The sequence below is a fragment of the Fusarium redolens genome, assembly GCF_020744475.1.
Source record: "Fusarium redolens strain MPI-CAGE-AT-0023 chromosome Unknown BKA55scaffold_19, whole genome shotgun sequence".
In the NCBI taxonomy this organism is placed as follows: domain Eukaryota; kingdom Fungi; phylum Ascomycota; class Sordariomycetes; order Hypocreales; family Nectriaceae; genus Fusarium; species Fusarium redolens.
The window spans coordinates 74,082-96,199 of NW_025763682.1; the positions used below are offsets into that span (position 1 = coordinate 74,082).

Genomic DNA, 22,118 nt, shown 5'->3' on the forward strand with positions numbered 1-22,118 from the left:
ACCGCCTACCACGCTATGCCGGCTCTTCTGGTACATATCCTCAATACTGGCGCCTCATATGTGCAATCAATGAAGTGCAGGAAGAGCAAGTATACCGAGTCTGACATTGAGGTTACTAACAAGAGAGGGAGACCATACCCCACATCGCGTTCGACACTTTGAAGGAGAGAACGTGGGTGATGATAGACGTGCAGACGATGATGTGCCCAGTCATGTTGCTGCGCTTTTTTATTGTCCCAGGTCGTGTTTTATCAGTTATTAAGAAACGCTGGTCTTCAAAGTGGTTAGCTTAGGTGTAATCACAGTTAACGGTGATTATGGCCTGTTTATAAGAGATGTTTCCAGGGTAAGTTAAGTTTTCTAAAGCAAATCTGTGACGACTAGCTAATCGAACGGAACGAAGACCTCAAATGGCTGAAGCAAACTGGTGTTGAGCGGTCCGAGATGATTCCTCACGTAACCACGTACTATTACGCCCGCCGGGTCTCGGATACATATAACTTCACTCACGTCAACCAAAACAACACTATTGCAACGAAAGTGACTATATGTATGGATGAGTTCATAATCATTAGAAACAGTAGTATTTTGTTGCGTCTAGGGTGACTGTATCTTTATAGATGAGCATAAAGGTGACTAAAATGAAAACCAGTGCAATCAACATCATCCAGCCCAGACTGCTACCAAGACATGATATCGTATGAACGCAATGGGACGAACATGTACTCCTTCCTTCTCATCGCGGAGCTCGTAGCCAAGGTCAACGTAGTGCGTGATAATATGGACGTGAGCACCACCAGATGGAGTGACATGACCAAGATCACGACCATGATGTCGATATTACCTACGGGCAACAATGCCATTCATAACAAGACATTAGTCCCTGAGGCTGGGTCAATAGAACTCTCCATCGCCCCTGGCGGCATCAAGAGTGGACACCCTTCTGCAGAAATCTTTACCGGATGGTCGCAAAACCAGATCCCTGTGGTGCCGAATGAAGCAGATGAAAGAAGTTTTAGTCAAGCGGTAGGTTGCAGCCTACTATACTTGCCCATGGCCCGAATGATATCAGGTTCATTGTCTATACCGAGTGGTTTGTCACCAGTACCTTTCGCAACTCTCGTCAGGCTCAGCGTTGGCGACCTTCTCTCCCACGCCACTGAACCTAGACATTATCCTTCCCTTTTTGCCCACCTCTCCTCCTTGGAGGCAAAGCGCCAGCCAGTCCCTCGCTACCGGCTTATTTTAAAACTGCTCTCACTGTTGCTGAGCATCTTCCAGCCTGATTATCTGCTCTTGCTTTAACCTCCTGAGACTGTTCAAGCAGATGGTTCAACGAGAAGATCTTCATTATCTTTGGTCTTCCAAAATTCTCCTACCTCTGTGTTCATCCCATCCATGTATCTCATACATTTTATCATTGAGATAATTAACGCATGATCAAATCATGGAGATAAAGTCCATTACAGTACCTCCTTTCTTTCAAATCCTCGCAATGAAACGCCAGACTCATTGTTCCCTTCCTTATATTCCTCGAACGGAAGACAACTAAGACGTCGCACTGATATCTGTCTTGCAACCTAGCTTTTGTTCGAGCCTGTTAACCCTCTGGTTGCTGGCATACATAAATAGATCCGCTCTGGTACTGTGAAAATTTAAATTCATCGCTGGTGACTGGCATTAACGGGAACTCCGAGCTTTTCAATACTAGATGGCAGTAAGATCGCCTTCCATTACTATATCAACCTGGGTCTTCGGCGTCTATTTTAGTAGTCTTTAAAACAAATTGATAGTAATAATCTCAATGTAGTCTGGCTTTACACCTGACAGTGCCAACAGGAAATGTCGATTGTCCTTCTGGGTTCATTAGGGGAGAGCCTTGTTGAGGTAAGAGGAGAGATCCTTGAGGAGCTCCAGGAGGACTCAGTTGGTGAGCTCTGAAAGTGGCTTGGACAATTCAGTCCAAAAATTATAAAAAAAACGGCATTGGATGCACCGCGTAGGTTGGTATTGGGCAGGTAAAGGCCAGTTGTGCTCCAGAAATTGTCAACGCACCAGCTGGAAAGCATAAGGATCTACCTACTGTGGCTGATGCTGCTGTAAATGAAGCTGGGCAGCGTAATACCACTTCTAGGGTCTTTACTTACCAGACCTACGGCTCATAAAGTACAGCTCGGCCTCGGATGAATGCTGGGTGTTGATTCCCTGCATTTCTGGAACCTGGGACTACTGCTCTTGGCGCTGCTGATCTTGTCAATGCTAGTTAAACTGAGTTACTGGCTGACTCTGTACCTGAGGGTGAAAGTTGTGCTGGCGCTTTAAGTTATTCAGGGAGCTATTGATGTTGGTCTATTATGTTCTGGACCTAGCGCTCTTGGACATGGTTTCTAGCGTTCGCCGGTGCTCCAACCTTGACCACGTCGTTTTCTTCTGTGAAAAACCTGGGCTGTCTCTGTTCATGGACTAACACTTCTCCCACTTCTACCGGCTACGTTGGAGAGCGAGGCTGGTGATTCGTAAGCGAAATGGGCCACGGTGACGATGAAGTCAAGTCAATACGTTGCGAGCGCCGATGTAAGATCCTGGGACAGAGACTGGTGGAACAGGGGGTCGAGAGTTGGATTGATATCCATCTTGGGTTTCTCTATTGAAGAAGGGGCAGAGTAGGTTATTAAAAGCCAGGATGTTTTTGCGTTTCCTTGGGACCGATCAAGACTCTGAAGTCGCCCTGAGATAACCGTCACTACCTCACAGCAAAGACCTGGCGTATATCACTACTTCTAAGGTTTAGCAAATAATTAGTATTAGGGTCGCGTGTCTAACTCGCTGTTGACTGTGAGAAATTCCATTTGCAGCGGCTTGTCGCTTGTCGCATCTGGTACATGTTTTTGAAGCTGTTTCTATAGGGTAATATATCAACAAAGGATCATCCATCGAAGCAACTGGATGGCGCCGACGGATCTAAGATGTCAAATAGTTGAAGCGGCAATAAACGACGGTTGTTCTCATTCTTTGCAACCAAGTTCAGATATCAGCTGGCACCTAAGGAGGCTGAACGTTCTAACGTCGATAATAACTCATCACTCATCAACATCACTGCCTAGTATACAGCAACAAACCATCTAGGACCTTCAGGAAGGCCACCGTTGTTTCTTCACTGCCGACCCAGACCGAGCCGAAATAAATACAAAGCATTGCATTCCCGAACCTTGGTCGTGAACATTTAATCATTGCCTCACATCATGTACCATCTTTTCTGCCTATCTCAAGGCCGTCAGATCTAACAGCCGTTGCTTCGCCTTCAGGTGCGCAGTCATAGAAGAATACATGCACATATGCCAATACTCATCATCAGATGGCTCTAATTGAACCCGTTCCGAGGTCCAGGTGTGCGTAGTGTCAACAATTTAGGGAATAGTGGTGACACTCTTCCCTCGATCGAGAAGGCTTTTATAATAATGCATCGTTCCTCAAAAGATGCAAAACCAATTATTAAGTGGAGGGATACAAAAACAATGGTGTCAAGCAGCACAGGTAAAGTCAAGATTGACCGAGGCTATCCAAATGACATTTTATTATACGATTGAAATATCGATACTATGGCTTCCCCGCTCTGCCACTCTTCTACTATTGCTCAAAGCCTTGAACAGGAGATCAAAATCGACTTTTCCGCCAGGTCAATGGTTTATCTCGGCGTCTCTCAACTTGAGCGCCTGCGTCTCCAACCTTTCCCAATGGCCAGCGTGAGTGAGATTATTCTTCACTGTCCTCACACGATTCCACACAACGTTTAGCTGTCTCATATCTCCTATTCCGGACTTCTGCTTCAGCCTTTGCCTCATCGTAGGCTTTCTTTGCGACTTTCTCCCTTGCGATGTCTGATTCGAGGGACTCTCTAGCCATTATGATACGTTGTTCGGCCCTTCGATGCATATCTTTGGCATATTCTAAGTCTACATCGGCCTTCTCGGCAAGAGTCTTTAACCACGAAGCATGGTAGCGGAGTCTGTCGGCACTGCTCCTGTTCTCTGGCTCGCTGGTGTTTGCTCTGGAGCGGGTGACTCTCAGACTTGGCCTTTTCTCGCTCAATTCTTGGGTGCTTGAATTGCGGCGGCGCTTGGTTCCGTTGGAGCTCTCTGAGGCGGCAGATTCAGGCATTGTGGACAGCAGTCTGAGGTCATTAGTACACAGAGTGGATGCCTGCTTGTGGAGGTCAACGACGTACTGTGAAGATCGACGCATGGGACGGTAAAATGAGCTCGTTTGGCAATGCGCGGGTAGGTCAGTAGCGCGAATTGCAGTGAGAGTTGGAGAGAATACGACGGTGGATGAAATGAGAAAGACATTGGAAAAGAGCCTGCAGCCAGGACACTCAACAAAAAACCAAATGTTGAGAAAATGCTGCAGTCCGATCTTGGTGCAGGTCTGGGCTGGCTGTGCGGTTACACAAGGCGCCATCTTAAGTTGTGGCTTTTTCAGGCTCAGCATCTCCAGCTTGCAAGCTATGGAATTGAATGTTGTTGTGCAATATGAAATGGTGAGCACAAACAGCATAAAATGATAAAAATTGTGTTTGTATTAGCAGAATAGTTGTTCTTCCAGACCACCCTTTTCGTGGACTGCTTTGGCAGAGCGCACCAGCATACTGAACCTGCAGGCATAACTCGTATTCATGTTTTGCACACTGTATTGTGTACAACCGGCAATATCAGCATCCAGATTGGAATATTGGAATATCTCTATCTTAGTCTACAATAGGTTAAATCTGATTAGGAGTCAAGACACAATATACACACACGCATTAATGTTCTAGATCTAATGGTTGATCTGTCCACCAGAAGGCAACAATGATCAAGCTTGTGGGGCTTGGTACGGTATTGATTGGCGGCTGATTGATCCGCTGCAGTGACCAGCCTCAGGAGCGTCACAGTGAGAGGTGCCCTGTGCAATCACTAAAACACCCTGCAGGTGATATTTTTGGGTGACAGACCGCGGATCTCGCCTCGTAGCCTTTCTCAGTCAATGTCAGTCAATGTAACAGTCACTCAATTGAAAGCATATTGATCAAGACATCTGCTTGTTTATTCCTGGTTCCCTAGTTCTAAGCCGATCAAAATTGATAGCCAATTGCAAATGGGTATTGTTCCTCACGAGCCAACTACACCAAACTCCATTCAAGAATGCGACAACCTGAAAAAGCACTAGCGGGTCATATGGGTAACGCCAATCGCTCGGAAGACGTCATCTCGCTTCTGCTCAGCATCTCTAACGCCGGGCAAGTTGAGGGCATGCAGAAGGGCTGAAAGCTCACGAGCTGCAATCCAGATGTTAGCGTTGATCGACGACAGGATGATAACAATACATGTACATACCGCTGAGTTGCTTGACCTCGCCATAAGTGCGGGGAAAGTTGGGGATGGGATCGCCAGTCTCTGGATGACCAGAGGGACAAGGGCCGTCTAAGCCTCACATGGCCCGGCGTTAGAGACTCTGGCACCAACATTGGTCGTTGCGGCGGTCCTACATATGTCAGTAAAGGTGGGAAGCAAAAGTTTGTGGTACTGACAGGGTGACGAGACGACCATCGATACGACCCAAATGCTCGCCGTGGCTGCGGACGGTGTTTTCGAGAGTGGCAAAACGAGTGATGATCTGCGCCAGTTGGTCGCAACCCCGCTTCGCGACCACGCAGCCCCGCTGTGCGCGAGAAGCCCGCGCTATCACGTGACCAGAACCTGCCGGTATGCTGTGGCGCCTCCGAGTCAGTGGCTTAACCACCAGCTCTTATGGCGCTAGACCTAAAACTGTGTCGGGAAATCTATGGTCCGGATCGACCAGGTTTCGCTAATCTTAGCGCGATTTCCTTTATCTTAAGAGTCTCTCGCTTCAGCCATCTCATCTCATCTTAGCCAATTCAAGGTCTCTTAAAACCTCATTCTCAAGCTCACTTCAGTGCAATTAGCTGGTCATCACCAATAGCTACTATAAACCCCAGTCCGCCATTCAGTCCCTCAAAAATGCATGGTAAGAGAACAGGAAGCCGACTTTGAGCCCGATTCTGCTTTGAGATCACGCAGAGTGCAAGTCTAGCTCTAATTGCACTTTGTTAAGTTTATTGGATCGAGATTCGCTGGTATGCGCTGGCTGAGCCGAACTTACCGGAGCCTGAATATGATGGATGTTGCGTGTAACGAATTGACAGAGTTAAGATGTTCTGGGCTTCTTAGCATCGTGGTTGGTTCGCAAGGCGCTCGTCCTGGCTTAATTGCGGCTGTGATTGCGCCTTTGACCGTTGATGGGATGTTGCGCATGTTGATGGTACTGGGTCTCGATTTCTTAGGGACTGTTCCAGAGAATCGCGGCATCGTTGAAACTGTTGACCATGACCTCAGTAAACTGCAGATGACTTATGAGCTTATGCCGCAATTGATGCTTTATTGGTTAGTAGACTCGCTTAAGCGACAAGAACTGGGATCATATATTGCGTTGCCGGTTTCAGCAGTCTTGCACCTCCATTCCCAGGTCTCGCACTTTCTCTTGCTGTTGTTGAAGATGACGCTGAGTTGGTAATCCTTGATGAACATGTTCAGTTTGCTTGCTGGGTCTGCTCCGATGGGAAACCTGCAGAACCTCGATTCTTCAACCGATGACCTCGTGACGAATTGCATCGCGCATTGCATTGAGGTAGGCAGAAGGGGAATCTGGAAAGACCTTTATCATAACAGCAATTTGTTGGCAGGGGATCAAGACAACGCAAACTACAGAATCTCAGGGATAACAAGAGCAAAGCTCCACAAAGCATTAAATGCGCGTTATTTGACCAACTCTCTACCTCTTGGTTTAATCTTCCGGCGTCTTCTAGTTCTCCGGGCGATTGTTCCGCGATACCTCACAAGTCAAAGACATGCATGACAAATGACTCTTTATTACCGGACTGACCGACAAGATCATTTCTCTCCGTCCCTTGAGGGCGCGCTGTTCGGTAAATTTCAACAAAGCCGCGCCTGAAGCTGCCTGTCAAAGTACAAATACTCATTGTTTCCTCTCTTGGTGCCCTTTGTCATCGTTAAAAATAATTGCAGCCAATGGCCTCTATTCCGGCGTCGCGCTATTTTAAGCCTCAATGGCCCTGGCTAATTTTAGCTCAGAAGTACCTGAACACCTGAACATGGACATCCCCGCGGCCGTAGGTGGCTGTTACAAGTCAAAGAATGCTGTTGTTGAACACATGAAAGGCCATTGACATCTCGGTGAATACTGAGATTAAAGCTGATGAATGTAGCGAATTTAACCAACATGTAATTAAATATATAATGTCTGCTGAATTCTAACAAGAGCAATATCCAGAAACAGCAACAATCACTCACTTCAATCTACTACTACATCTTCCAACACTCACAACAAACGTTTACTTCAAAACAACAACTCACAACAATTTCTTCTCATTTCAGCTTTTTCATCATCACTCACAATGGGATTTAAGTCACCTCACAGAAGGCTCCGACGCAACGGTTCGGGATCTACATCGCAGGGCTCCCCACGCCCTCGGTCTTCCGGATCTACCTCTTCCGGCCCCTCAGGCCCTCAGTCTCCTTGGTCATCCGATTTTCACGGACAGGATGTATCTGGCCGGCCCAGTACTCCATCATCGCCATCTCCATCTCCAGGAGCCTCAAGCGCTTCTGATGCCGCTTCATCCTCTTCTGGGTTTTCGTCGCCTTCAATGGAGGAGCTTCAAACGCCAGGAATCCATGATCAAAATCCTTTCACCTCTCCTGTCACCTCTCCCCTGGAGGATGCAGATGTATCTGTATCCGGGATTGCTGATAAACAGCCGGTCCATTGTCACACACCTGTCCTCAAGCAGGATAAAGCACCAGTCGATGGCCAGCCAGAAGACAATGGGTATGTGCAGGAAACCATTTACCTAAATCACCTCAAAGCTATCTGAAGTGGAATTCAGTTCTTTGTTAGGCACTGGAAGCTTTGTACATTCATCCTATTCGCTGCTGTCTTTATTTTAATCTGCATCTGCATTTTTTACTGGAACAATGTCAATGATTTGTTGACACAATACGGTCACCCTACTTTACCATCCTTGGAAGACCTCAACGCCAAAGTTGGGTATACATCTTCTCTATGGGCTGTTGCATTCTTTATCGTCATCATTTTCGTTCTTACTGTCTGGCACAGTATTGCGTGGAAGAGGTTGGTGTTTACCGAGACTGACCGCTTGACTTCTTGGTGCCGAGGAAAAATGAGTAGCTGGCGGTCTCAGATTTCTCAAGCCATTTATTCTTTGTTTCAGAGCTTGGTAATCAGCCCCATTCAGACAGTCTTTTGGATAGTCCTTTCTATCCCTGGGACAGTGAAATCTTGGTTTATTAGCTTCATTAAGTGGGGCTTTATGAAGGCAGACAAGATTTTCCGCCGCCGATACCTCGTCATCATTGTCACAGCAGCCGGCGGTATTTATTATATTCGGGAAAATGCTTACCCTCTTACTGCAGTTGAAACGATGGCAGCCTTATCTGAGAGGTACCGAGAAATTGACCCCTTTCTTTACTTTAGCTTGGAAGGATGCCGCTATTTTCTATACTACTACTTTGTCTGCGCTGAATATTTCTTCCCTGCCAAGTATGAGTATAACATCATGAATGACCCAGTGGCCCAATTCTTTGCTGCTTGGGTTGGAGGTACCATTGCTGTTACTTATCTAATCGGAAAGATCTTTGACTTAGTCATGCAGACGGGGGGAGATGTGCAGAAGAAGAAGGACGATGGGCAAGATAACGCAAGGTAATTGGCTTGGTATGACGAATAGGCATAGGACCTTTGGTGGGATTGGTCTTTGGCGATTTTACCGATGATGTTTCAACGGAACATGTTTTTGCTTTTTTTCTTTTGCTTTTAGAGATGCTGGATGGGTTTGCGGGTGACGGATAGATTAGGTGTTGGTGTTTTGCTTATGTTGGAGTTTAGTTTACTATCTATAGACTGCTTTGATACCTTTAAATATCGCATTGAATTAATTGTCTTTACTACTCTTTCTTCTTCCTTTAGATATATATCAATAACGAGCAGAGGCTTATAGAGTTATAATACAGTAAATGGGCTAGCGGGTTTACCTAATAATGAATCTGTTATAAAGGTGATAGAACGAATAAATGAGGCACAAAGGAGTGATGTTGTCAGCCCTTATGCTCAACGCAGAGATGTTAGGTCAAAGAGGCAGCCCGGGATCAATAGCGGACTGTCAACCATGCGCCCTATGGTTTGTAATCTGGTATCAGGACCGGTAATCGTACATCAGGAAACCCGCAAAAGGGACCAGCAACGAAATCTTCAGATGCTACTGTCGCTTTGGCGTGGAGTTGATTTATAAATATACAAAAATCAAGACAGCAGCTGGTGCACGACATATCTGGGGCAATTATATGGGCAGTTAGTACAGACGGTGAGCCCTACCTTAATGCGCGACCTGGGTTACCTTGTGATTGAGGGGATGCATGTTTAGTCTGGGCTAAGGGGCCATAAGATATTGCGGCATGTTATATCCCTGAATCATTACATGATGATTGAACATGGGCTAGAGAGAAGGGTTGAGATATGAATACGCGATGGCAATGGCGGATTGATATAATAGGACTATGGAAATTAGTTTGGCGCTCTGGAATAACCCTACCTTTCAGAGGCTCCATGGCACATACCACTGTCCAACTGTCCATGAAGACCTATCATGGTCTTACAACAAGTTGGCATCCGGGTGGCCACGTTCTCTTGGTAATCTGTTATGGGGCTCGGCCATGTATTCATTGTCTCTGATCTTTCTGCTGAAGCACAGCATAGATACCCTTCTCAGGACCAGGTTGTTATAGACAAGACCTCAACCCTGCAGGCCGCGCTTTTCGCGGTCCTGTCTCACGATATGGCTCTAGGTACTACGGCAGACCGCATGCTGGTGGTACAAAATACACAGAGGTCTGCAAGCCTCTGGTGCCACAGCCCTCGTAGAGGCTACTCATTCCGGCGGCCGTTGGAGGGAGCACCTCCTTGGTGAATTTTCGTACGGCTTTTTTGAGACAGGGCTCGACTGACTTACGAATCATGTGGCAGTACATATATAAGATATAATACTAAGTATAAGCAAAGTATTATATTTCTTAATAGTAAATATAATATATATTAGGCTTAACTAATATAAAGATATTTTATTAATAGCTAGGAAACTAAACTCTATAATATTAAAAAATATATATTTATACATTTAAATAATAATATAAGTTAATTTAAGTTAATTTAACTTTAGTTATCTTATATAATTAAGTATAGTTAAACCATACTTATTTAACTAGGTTTTAGTTAATTATTCTAGTTTATGAGGCAGGGCTAGTATTATTATTAAACAGGTACTAGGGTCTTATATACAAGCAGGGATGCTTTGAGATTGCAACTAAAATGGTAAAACCTCTGAGGGGCAGAATTTAACAAAACATAACATGAATATACCAATCTGGATCAATGGACCGAATACACGTAATGTCAGACAGTTATGAGTCAAACCAGTGCAGTTCGATTTGACTGGGATTGGTTGGATTTTATTGGGGGGGGGGGGGGGGGCACGTGACGTAATCGCTAGGTCGTCACAAGTTACGTATTGCATTACTGGGCCGCCTCTTTCGATTGAGCAAGATAATGACGCTTGAGGGTATATATCTCACATTAGAAGCAATTGAAATCCCCCAACTTCCTTCTCCCCGCTTTAAATTCTTCCAACTGTCTCGTTCCCAGCCTTATTTTTAGGGTCTGTAGGTTAAGTGGAGCTGATGAAACAGGCAAGTTTTGGGCCCAACTTATCAGTTATTGCGTTTTGGCTAAACGCGTGATCCTTTCTCTGGACTGCGATTAAGAATTTTCACTCATGCCTTACGTCACTCAGGGACGTTTCCCTGCTAAACTCTAACTGATACGTGCTCCGCGACGTCACATCATCAGTATTCTATCTAATTTTAGAGATTCTCCCAAGGATTATGCGGCAGCCATTCCGAATACAGAAATGCTTTGCTTAGATGTGATTGGCTCAAGCTAGCGAGCGCGCTATAACCAGACAGGTAATGCTGTCAATATCTCTCATTTGCCAGCATCTTCAGCTCGCTCCATTCTCGGGACTTGTTTTTAAGCGAACTGACATATCTGTACGGCGCAGCAAAATACCGGTAAGATAAAGGAAATCCATGTAGACTTTCCACAAACCAGAGAAGCTCTGCGACATTAGGTCCTTCGGCTTTCGGTTAGCTCGGTATGTAGTAGGGCAAATTTTCGCTTATGCCAAGATCCAGGGTTCCGGGTTTCCAGAACATATCAGTTTCCATTAGGCAAGCGTATAAGAGACGGGCATCCACCCGCAAGCCAGGAGAAGGATGCCTTCTAGTCGGTTGTCTTCCTCAATTTTATCTATTACACTTTCTTGTTATATTAATTCAATCATAATCATTTTTGTACAAAAATCAGCCTCTTGTCATGGCATTTTCAACCATGTTGGATGAGCCATCCACAATTCTCCACCATGAGGTCACTTATCCCCTGTTGTCGCCTTGCGAGACTGTAGTCGACGGCACTACAACACTTTCAGATATTATATATGGGGTACCTACTCTTCCTACATATTAGCACATGAATCCTATGCTGACCGCGCATCAGAATCTTGGAGACGTGAATTTTCAGAACCTTCATCTCAGCAGAGTGATAGCTTCAACTAGCGGGTTAATTGCTAGTCCAACAATGGCTCCCTCATTGGACAACTACACAACACCAATTGGCCTGGAAGGCTGCCCCATCCCTACAGTCGGGAATGCAAAGAGCGTACGAATGAAGTCTTCTCAAAACCAAAGCATTGACTGACTGATCTGTATTACAGAGGCGTCGATTGAAAAATCGAGAATCGCAACGTCGCTTTCGTGAGCGCAAGGACCAATTACAGAAGGCTCTCCAGCAACAGTTGGATCATTCTCGCACAGAATATGAAGCACTCCTTTGCAAATACACCGAGAGCACAACCGAAGCCGCTCTTCTCCTTCAAGAGAATGATTCACTTCGGTCAGAGGTCAAGGATCTTCGGCGACATCGACAACTAATGTTGAGCGTCATGAAGTCGCTCCAAGGCTCAAAGCCGTTATCTGAGTTTGGAGATAGTGGAGTGCTATTGGGTGATGTGATACACTACCTTGCGGATGTATCAGATGATCCGACAACACCCGACACAAACTAAGTTTATCGCCTACGACATTGTTGGTGTAGGTGGCCTTTGACGACGGTCTCTGGCATCCTCTCCTCGAATCTCATCGTTGTGTCATATTATAGACTAGAAGACCAATGGTAATAATCTTTTAGATATTTTTTTCAGGTTCCTTTATCTTTATGGTACTGATTTATGGCTATGGAAATGAGGGGTTTTGGCCCCACCACCCTACCAGATGGCGAAAGAAGGGTCCAGAATCTCCACTCAAAGAGATTGAACGACATCACATCAGATGCCGCCACGACGTGGAGAGAGCCAGGAGAAACGTCTCATCTTCGTCGGAGGCCCGGCGCTGGTAGACAGGTCAGGGCCGATTCGGTCCAGCCTTCTTCAGCAAGCACATCGCCAAAGGAAATCCCAGCAGAGGCAGAATGCGGCAACGGAGCGAGAACTTCTCCTTAGGCAGAGGAGGGATATATGTGCCTGCAGCGACAAAGCCTCACTTCCTACATCGCCAACCCTAGGAGCCTCGGGCGATACACGGTATCAGCCTATTAGGCCAAAGGGGTATGCGACCCCTGGCACAGGACAAGGCCTTTTGTGTTCTGTCTGCGGGAAACCCTCAGCTTCGCCAGGCCAAATTGTCCCTTTGCAAGCATGGGATGTAGGGGCGGGGGCTTTCGATCCAATGATTCCATTGGACGAGACTACCTCTCAATTGAAAGTCCAGGAGATTCTGCATTTTGCATGCACTTCTATCTGGCCAAACTTCCGCCCCTTGACCTATGCGTCCAAATGCTATCAATCCTGGGTATTCCCATGTGACAACAGAGTACGCCTGTACACGGTTCTATGGGCAGCTTCCTACCATCGAGACGTCCTCAACGTGACCTATGGCGGTCCGACCTACCAAGCTGGATCAAAAGAGCAACTCATTTTGAAAGGGTTGACTCTGAAATCCCTGCGGAATGAAGTTGAAGCATTTACCGGAGCAAAACCTCTCGATAGTATTATCATGTGTATCCTCTACTTGGCGGTTAACGAAACAACCGATGCACGGATATATCGCGACCCCAGTCCTTTCAACCCTCCATTTACCTACCTCCACGCCCTGGATATTTATGGTAGTCGAGATTACCACCCGGTTCATTGGACAATTATACAAGATCTACTTGCTCGACATGGTGGAGTGGAAGCTCTTCAAGATCATGCGCTTGCTTGGCTTCTTTCATTATCTGACATCATGGGCGCGGTAAACACGCTGCAGAGGCCAATATATCCCTGCCTGGATATCCATGGGAAGAGAATGGTCTTGGAATCTCCTCTGATTCTGTTTAGACCTTGTGCCTGGCATTTTGCTCTGGAAAGTGCCGGATCTGGTTTCGAAGAACTACTTTCAATAAACCCCCCTGTGCGTCGAGGAATTGTGGCAACGTTTTCACAGATCGGACAGCTATCGTGTGTGCTACAATACTACACGATGGAGTCATTTAATCCAGAGGTCCTTGACCTTCTCGGTGATTGTCGAAACTATGTTCACCACAACTTGTTCTCTTCACCCGACACTAGCTCCGCTGCAGAGGAAATTCTGCAACTTTCTGACCAAGGACCCGAGGCAATCGAGTTGTCGCGAGAGACCTATCTGACTTGCCGGCTTGCATTGTTCCTGTATGCAACGCATGTTACCTTCCCACTTCCAAGGTCGGCTACTGTCAGAAGACAACTTCTACAGCAATTATGTCACAAAATTGAGTTTCTGGCAGAGAGAAGCACGGCTAGACGGTTGCTACTATGGTGTGTTAGTGTTGTCCTTGTCGCCTCGGACATAGGGCCAGAGAAGGCGATAGTCGATCTGTTTAAGATGTTGTGCTACGAGTTAGAACTCACAGACTTGAATGGTTTGCTGATGTTAGTTCGAGAGTTTGCATGGGTGGATAAAGCAATCGACCACCATTATGAGAGGTTAGATGTTGTATTAACTATGGATCAATAAACTATTCTGTAGCTTTACTATGCCATTAATATTTGATGTCTTATTGTAGACTGGTTGCGTGACAGAAACAACGACTTTGTGCCTTAGTCTGCCAACCTCAGTATCCTCCCGCTGAACTATCTGCCATTGGTTTGAACTGGACCTTGGTAGGCTAGTCCGTTATCCCTCTTCTGGCTGCCTCTTCTATAATCGCCACTATAGCCATAGCACCGATGCAGGTTACACCCAGTGATATAATATGCAACAAATCATTAAGGATATAGATGCTATTAGCAGCTTTAATCTGAACTTTATTGTCTAATTCTAATTATATAAGTTTTAGATAAGGTATTATAACTCCATAGTAAGAGTATATCCTATTAGCCTTCTTTATAAATGGCTTCTTCCTCGCGCGCTCCCGCAGGCCCAGGCCCACAACGCCCTCCACTTCCACCTCTGACTCCCCTCGGAATGCAGTCCACGTCTATTCTCGCATCTCCAAGACTCTACACCAGCCCCTCCACCTTCTTCCCCCCCACGCAGATGGTGGCCCCCAAGCGAAAGCTCTCTCCAAGCTTCCAAGATTTGAGCAGTTCATCTCGGACTGCTCGTCCGAGGATCGAGGAAAGCACTGGCCTCACGCCCACCAAGATCCTCAAGCAGTTGTCGGGCAACGAGCGTCTTACCGATGATGTTCTCAACTTGATCTGTCAAGTCATTCGAACCAAGTGCGACACCTCCAACGGTCGCGCCCTGGTCTTGCATCCGCTGTGGTTATTTGACAATGACCACTCTCCCAAGCTTCCGCGGGAGATCCGTCAACTCAGAGACGATCGCTGGCTCTGTTTCCCTATTCATCACGACGGGGATCACTGAGCCCTTGGGACTTTAGAGCCGGTCAGTGATGGGTTCCTCTTCAACTACTACAACTCGATGGCTGGGGAAGCACGCTGCAGGAAGGTTGAACATCGTCTCCGTCAATGGCTCGACAGGTTCGGGCATCAGGGCCGCGAGCTTACCAGCGTGCACAAGGTACTGGCCCCTCCTCATCCTCTTGACTCCCAAATAATAACCTGATGCAGAAATGCGCAAGGCAACACGACCATTGGAGCTGCGGACTCTTCACGGCGACGTTTCTGCAGGCCATCCTGTCCAACAACCCTGTTCCCGACAAGCTCGGCGTCCAAGCCAAGCAGACCGAGTTCCTCAGCCTCGTCCGAGGCTGCATACCCGACAGTCCCGGCCTGTCACTCGAAGAGACCTTGGCCCTCAAGGGACTCGCAAAGGGAAAGGCAAGGGACGAACCGACCTCTTCCTCCTACACATTCAACGACAGGCTCGCGTCCATCAGCATGGCCAAGCTCAACCAAGCCTTGGCTTCTGCAAAGACGCGGCTTGAACGGGTAACTGCGGCGGAGCGAGAGGCAATGGAGACACTTGTCGCCATCGAAACAAGGCTAGCAGCGCAAGCAAGTCTCGATACTCAAAAGACAGATCTGCAGCAAAAGATCGCATCTGAGCTCTTGAAGAACCAGGAACCACTGACCCCGTCTCGGACCCAGACCCTGTCAGAGCAGCTCGTAGACCATCACAACCGCCGTCAATCGCAAGACCAGGCACTCCGATACGAAGGAACACTGTGCGGCGTAGACTGGCTCGCGAAGCACCTCAACATCGGCGACTCTACTCTGCAAGATCAGAAGGTGGCCGAGGATGCTCTGTCCAATGCGAAGCAAGAGCTGCTAGCTGCTGGCGAACACGTTGTCAGCTGTCAGAATGCCATCGACGCAAAGTCCAATCACGACACTCTTATTCAGATTCAGGCTGTGCTTGAGGGGTTGATGTTGAAGCATCAGGAGTGGGAGGCTGTTGGGAGGCAGGGCAGGGTGCATCTTGCTGAGATAGAGACAGACATGGGCATGGAGGGAGGGAATGAAGACGGATCTGTCTGCTGTGCTGTGTTTTATGTGTTGATATGTCTGAGTTGAGTGTAGATAAAATGAGGCCATCTAGAATCTAACATTGGATGGCTTGCTATTGCTCGAGGCTGGGTATCCGGCGCGAAGGCCCTGTAACGATCCAACACCAAGAGTACAAACATTTACCAATGCTAATCCTGTATTCTATTCTACGTGGAGATCCGGTGTTTGCCTGTAGCAAGCTCACTCTCACTGACTGGTCACTAATGCCAACACGTTGCGTCTATGCCAACGCGCCGCGCCCAGCGCATCCTCGCCAAATATTAGCGCTTATCTGCCTAGCCTGGCAGTGACTTGACCCCATAAATCATTCCCCGCTTTTATCTTAACAGGTGGAGGAAAGGCCCCATCTGATCATTCTTAGCACTAATACAATCCAACTACATTGACAGAATAGCAAACGGAAATAACACGACTAAACACCATCCTCACTCCTGTTCTTCTCTCCATTCTTCCACCAATACCACTCACTCCAGAACTCCTTGCTCTTTTCAAGCCTTGTAGATAATTCCTCCGTCAGGCCAGCCAAATACGCGCTCTGCTTACTCGGGGGCGGCATCTGCAACAGCTCAACAAACGGCCCGTCCTCGTTGATGATCCAGTTGGTCTGCGAATGCAGCGAGTCGATAAAGTCGGTCAAGGCATTCCAGTCGTCGCAGATGCTGTGCATGAGACGCAAGTCCTGCGAAACGTCATGGAGCATCCGTCGGAGTCGAGTATCGAGCAGCTCCCTCGCCCTCGCCGTCTTGTTGCTCGGGTCTTGGGGCTCGTGCTTTTTCGGCCACAGGTAGAAAGAGCTTCTTGTTCTTTTCAGCCAGCCTTTGAATGACACTGTCGTTATGACCGGCATGCGCTCCATGGACTCGGCAAGCTGAATCGACTGCTCCACGGCGTCGACGAGCTGTGCCACATTCCTCGGCAGATCCAGAACCCCAGGCCATCTGATGTTGCCGAGTATATCCTCGTCGTTCCGGTTTCGACTTCGCGCCTCTTGAGCCCATGAGTTGAGGTGCTTCATCGTATCCTCCAACGTGTCATGCCGAGAGCAGCTTGGATGTTGGAGCTTGGGGAATGGCGGTGCTGACGAGCAGTCGCGGAGGATCTGGCAAGTTGACGAGAAGTGATGGTCCCGATGGTGAGTCAACCAAAAGGTATAGGACCTGAGAATGGAGGTGATGCCTGGTGGTATTTTCGGTGGCAGAGACTGTCTGAGCACCCACCTGCTTACATTGCCTTGGGCAATGAACATGTCATCTGCTGGCGTCCACGCCGCACTATGCGAGCTGCCCATAATCATCCTCAAGGAACGCACCATACGATCCATCCACCACCTGAAAAGATCCGGACTCAAGTCTTGAAACTGGTAGCCGACAAGACGGTTCAATTCCAGCGCCCTGATGTACAGCTGGCGTGTATGCTTGATGCTTATGCCGCAGAACTCGACGTCTCCGAACATCCTCAGTCCTCTATGGTCGCTTTTGTTGGTAGCCAACCACCAGCCTATATCCTCGTCATTGATCCTGGTGATGACATAGGATTCAAGATCTGTGCAGGCCTCGAAATTCTGGAGCAGTCGGAGCAGCGAGCGGTGGCGTTGGTCGCAGCACTAGACATAGACAGAGAGCAGCGCCTAGAAACAAGACAGCTGAGAGGTAAACGACCCGAGATGAGGCTGGACGAGGTACTCTCCGAACCTCAGCCCTACAGCGCTCTTGGTACTCTCCAATCTCACGCTGGATCTGCTCTTGGAGCAGTTCCATAAAGTGCGGATCATCAGGGGAGACATGGACCAAGCCAAGATCAACGGCCGCAGCAGCGTCTCGCCCAGAGGACCGGGTATAGGGCGTGATGTTGGACTGATCGAAGTGCAGCAGGATAGGACGCAGAGGCGACGCACTGAAGTTGCTGTGAAAGCACAGCTCTACTGGCTGTTGGTCTGCGCCGGCCTGGCCGTTGGGAAGACGGAGTGTAAAGCGGACGACGCGGTAGTCTGACTGAGGATGTGCCGGCGCCTGGGCGCTGTCGAGGAGCGTTCGACGAGACGGTCGTAGGATGAGAGGCATGTTGGAGAGGAGGGAGATGGAAATGCACAGGCCAAGACCGGCGAGGAAGCTATCGCCCTTGTCAGTCTTGTGCGTCGGGTCTGAGTGAATGCGTGCGTGCGTGCGCTTACGAGACGAGTTGACTCCCAAGGGCATCAAACATGGCGAGTCAAGTTGCAAGAGAAAATGAGGCGTCCTTTTGGTGGTGATGAGAGATGGATGGCTTGTGCGTCGAGAACAAAGAACAGGTGAGGGGTTGCGAGCAGAGCTGAACCAGAAGCAGAACCAACAAATGAGAAGAGATTGAGTATTTTCTCTTCTGTTTAGCTTGGATAAAAATAGATGAATAATAAATAAATAAATAAATAAATGTATCGTGTTGAGACTGACAAGTGGTTGAGATGAGCTGACTACACGTGTTTGTGTAACAACTCGCCTATTCCAGTCATAGCTAGCTTCACCAACATGATTGCCTGTCCGTATCTGCTCAGAGTGATAATAAATAACTAGACATGAACAGATAACATGATGTAAAAAATAAAGTAAAATAATTCTAATTGTTATACCGCACCAATACTAAATCCCATGGCCGAGTAGACTACAGTACCATGTCTAGATGGCCACTCGCCCACTGAAATTCTTCATTTTCTTATCTAACCCTTTGGCAGAAACTGATGTACCAGAAACTCCAAAACTCCCGCCGTCGGATCAAGCACCAGATCAACCTGCCGACGTCGCCGAGCCAAGCCTTAAGCAACCTGCGTCGCTCCTCGGGTACTTGGTCTCGAGCCCGAACGCTCATCTCGGCGATGCTGACGAGCTGCTTGATGGCCATGTGATGCTTGTTGATCTCTTGCAGCGATCTTGGCTGTAGGATGAGGTTGGCTCGACGAGGTGGTGTTGGTTGACCGAGGGTTGATGGTGTTTGATACAACTCATTCGGGTTGCCATGGCCCTCAGCAGAACTCTCAAAAGGCACATGTCCAAGCCGTCTCAGCTGGACCAACATCTCTGGCCTCCAGGGTCGACACGGTTCAGTCTTCAGAGCGTCATTGTAGGGTGTTTTGGGATGAGGACGAGGTGTGCTGGCGCCATCAATCTCATCATCGGAGCCCGCCACGGAGTCTGTGTCATCTGGAACTCGGAACGAGCTGCTTGATACCGGGCTCTCTCGAGAACTGATCGCATTGCGGCTTCAGAGGGTGTTGACAAGAGCCTTGCGAGATTTTCTTTGCACTCTGACAGAGATACAGGTACTAATAGTATTATAGCTACTTTATTATAATACCTATTATTTAAAAAAGCTTATAATTACCTAAGCCTAATAAGTCTTACTTAATTAAAGGCTATAATATAATCTTTAAAATTAAAAAAGCTTTTAAGTAAGATAAAAAAAAGTAAGATAATATATTTTAGATAATAATTATAAATATTAAAAAGATATAATTTAATAAAAATAATACTAGCTATATTAAAATAATAATTTTTAATTATAAGATTTTCTTACTTATATAGCCTATTTATAAAAATAAGAATTAATTAATTAAGTAAAATATTAAATATACAAGGGAAAAGTATAATATATATATATTTATAATATATACTTACTAAATATATTATTATATTAAGGCTCCTTATTAGGCCCTTTACCTAATTATAAGGCCCTTATTGATATTAATAATATACTAATATTATAGTTAATTTACTTATTTAATTATATAATTTATTTTATAACTTATTTAATTTTATTTTTACTATTAATACTAAATTTATAACCTTAAGTCTTTAACTTTAAGTAATTAAACTTATATAAAACTTGATATATTTTTTTTATTTTTTTATAAAACCTTTTAATTACCTTACTTTTATTTATATTATAATATATTATTCTTTTTATCTTTACTAGCTATTAATTAACTTTATAGCCTTTATTAGCTTTATTAATTATTTCTTTATATTATTAAGCTATTATTTATATAAGTTTTTAATTAAAATCCTTAATTTAAAGTCCTTATTAAATCTTTTAGTATTTATTTTTATAAGCCTTTTTATAATAAGGAATTACTTTAGCTTTTATAATAACTTAATGTATTTTTTAAAATAGTTTTTAAAAATTATTTACTTTTTATAATATTAATATATAAGTAAGAAGACCTTATAGCCTAAAGTAGCTTGCCTAATAAAGGTAATATTATCCTCCTTATTTTAAGTCTTTTTAATCTCTATTATTATAATATAAAGCTTATTCTTATATTTATAATCTTTAAGAGCTACTATAAAATAAGGGATTAAGTTAGGCATTTTGGTATAAAAGGCCTTATTAGGTAGCTATAGGCTTCTTTAGGGCATTATAATAATGCAGCTATGATGCTGTTAGCAGTTGCGGTTAGAAGTTATTTAGGTCAGATGACTTACTGCGTGATGGATGATTAAAGCGTGGCAGTAGAGGTTAATAAAAGACCTTTTAGGTAGGTTATAAGAAGAAGGTTAGGGCCAGCTAATAAGCAGGGCTTTTTAGCTGGTATATATATAGCTAGGTTTAAGCTATAATTAAGGCAGTTAATTATAATAATTTAACTTAATAAAGCTTTATTAGTTATAGGGGTAATAAATATTTAAATTATATAAAATTTTAAAGATATTTAAATATACCTTTTAAGGCTAATTTATAAATTTAAAAAAAACAAAAAAAAACAAAAAAAAGTATTATTACTTTATTATTAAGTTAAGGAAATATTTTTTAAAAGTTTTTTTTTTATAAAGAAATATATTATATATATTATTAAAGGGTTTTAAGTTAAATAAGTTATATTTTATATTAATTATATTAAGTATTTTAATTACTTATTTAATATTTATTATTTTATTTTATAATAATAATAATCCTAGTTTAACTTATTACTTTTTTATTAATTTTAGTTTATTTATTTTTATATATAAATTTAATTAATTATATGCCTTATTTTATATATTTAATTAAGTAACTTAGTTATAACTTTAAGTTTATTTAACTTTTACTAACTAATATATATAAATAAACTTAATATAATTCCTTTATAAAACTCTGCCTTTATTATATATTTATCCTAAAACTCTATATATAAACCCCCCTTACTAATTTAAAAGTAACTTCTTAGTAATATTAACTACCCTTATAGATATATTAAGGAGCTACTCTTTATATATAGCTAAATTAAGGGTTATAAAGGCAATAAGAAAGGCTACCCTATTTATTTAAAGAAAATTACTTTCCCTTAAGGCTATATCTAGGTTTTTAAGACCTAATAGCTTATTATTAACTTAATTTAAATTAATTAAATAAATATAAGACCTCTTTTTTATATAATTAATTAACTAAACTAGGCTAGAATTAAAGATAATTAATTTAATAAAGTTAAATCTACCTTTTAATAAGAAGTTCTTTATAATAATAATACCTATTATATATATTATATAAGGCTTTTCTTTATTTACTACCTTTAAGATAGGCCTAATAACTAAATTAAAATTATAATTAATTATATTATAAGTATAATTATATAACTATAGGCTATTTTATATAATAGGTATTAAGGCAGTATAGTTATTATATTATTAATATAAAAGGTTAAAAAAAGGAAAGTTTAGTTAAATACTATACCTATAAGTTTATAACTTAATTTCTTACTTAGTTAGGCTATAATTAACCTTTAAGTAGAAGTATAATAGATAGATTAGGTATAATACCTTTTTTTAGGTAGGTTAAAGGAAGAAGGTTAATTTAGCTATTAAGAAATAACTAGTATTTATATTACTTAGTTAAGGCAGGAATTATATTATTAAGGCAGATAAACTTTATTTAATTCTAACTTGTATAATAATAGCCTAATATAAGGGCCTTACTATTT

At 44.3% G+C, this 22,118-nt stretch overlaps 7 protein-coding genes across 7 annotated transcripts; 5 read left to right on the plus strand and 2 right to left on the minus strand.

Annotated features, from left to right (window-relative positions):
- Positions 1-720: 720 nt before the first annotated feature.
- BKA55DRAFT_544496 (uncharacterized protein) lies at positions 721-1,305 on the plus strand (the record flags this gene model as incomplete). Its single annotated transcript, XM_046190719.1, has 1 exon — positions 721-1,305. One exon carries the CDS (start codon positions 721-723, stop codon positions 1,303-1,305), a length of 585 nt encoding a protein of 194 aa, XP_046043809.1.
- A 2,257-nt stretch (positions 1,306-3,562) lies between these two features.
- On the minus strand, positions 3,563-4,344 carry BKA55DRAFT_146180 (uncharacterized protein; the record flags this gene model as incomplete). Its single annotated transcript, XM_046184920.1, has 2 exons — positions 3,563-4,171; positions 4,226-4,344. Coding segments are annotated over 2 exons (537 nt in total), but the record flags the coding sequence as incomplete, so codon positions are not given.
- Positions 4,345-8,368: 4,024 nt separating this feature from the next.
- BKA55DRAFT_580740 (uncharacterized protein) lies at positions 8,369-9,086 on the plus strand. The gene has a single exon (XM_046193973.1). The coding sequence runs from the start codon at positions 8,408-8,410 to the stop codon at positions 8,801-8,803; it is 396 nt and encodes a 131-aa protein (XP_046043811.1). The 5' UTR covers positions 8,369-8,407; the 3' UTR covers positions 8,804-9,086.
- Positions 9,087-11,437: 2,351 nt separating this feature from the next.
- On the plus strand, positions 11,438-14,310 carry BKA55DRAFT_624393 (uncharacterized protein). Its single transcript, XM_046196819.1, has 4 exons — positions 11,438-11,646; positions 11,701-11,862; positions 11,918-12,232; positions 12,531-14,310. Exons 1-4 carry the CDS (start codon positions 11,521-11,523, stop codon positions 14,229-14,231), a joined length of 2,304 nt encoding a protein of 767 aa, XP_046043812.1. The 5' UTR covers positions 11,438-11,520; the 3' UTR covers positions 14,232-14,310.
- Positions 14,311-14,606: 296 nt separating this feature from the next.
- Positions 14,607-15,086, plus strand: BKA55DRAFT_695577 (uncharacterized protein; the record flags this gene model as incomplete). The annotated part of the gene is made up of 1 exon (XM_046200169.1): positions 14,607-15,086. The coding sequence occupies one exon, from the start codon at positions 14,607-14,609 to the stop codon at positions 15,084-15,086; it is 480 nt and encodes a 159-aa protein (XP_046043813.1).
- A 57-nt stretch (positions 15,087-15,143) lies between these two features.
- On the plus strand, positions 15,144-16,198 carry BKA55DRAFT_695578 (uncharacterized protein; the record flags this gene model as incomplete). The annotated part of the gene is made up of 2 exons (XM_046200170.1): positions 15,144-15,242; positions 15,293-16,198. The coding sequence occupies 2 exons, from the start codon at positions 15,144-15,146 to the stop codon at positions 16,196-16,198; spliced, it is 1,005 nt and encodes a 334-aa protein (XP_046043814.1).
- Positions 16,199-16,604: 406 nt separating this feature from the next.
- BKA55DRAFT_695579 (uncharacterized protein) lies at positions 16,605-19,240 on the minus strand (the record flags this gene model as incomplete). The annotated part of the gene is made up of 3 exons (XM_046200171.1): positions 16,605-17,795; positions 17,875-18,301; positions 18,912-19,240. The coding sequence occupies 3 exons, from the start codon at positions 19,238-19,240 to the stop codon at positions 16,605-16,607; spliced, it is 1,947 nt and encodes a 648-aa protein (XP_046043815.1).
- Positions 19,241-22,118: the final 2,878 nt, after the last annotated feature.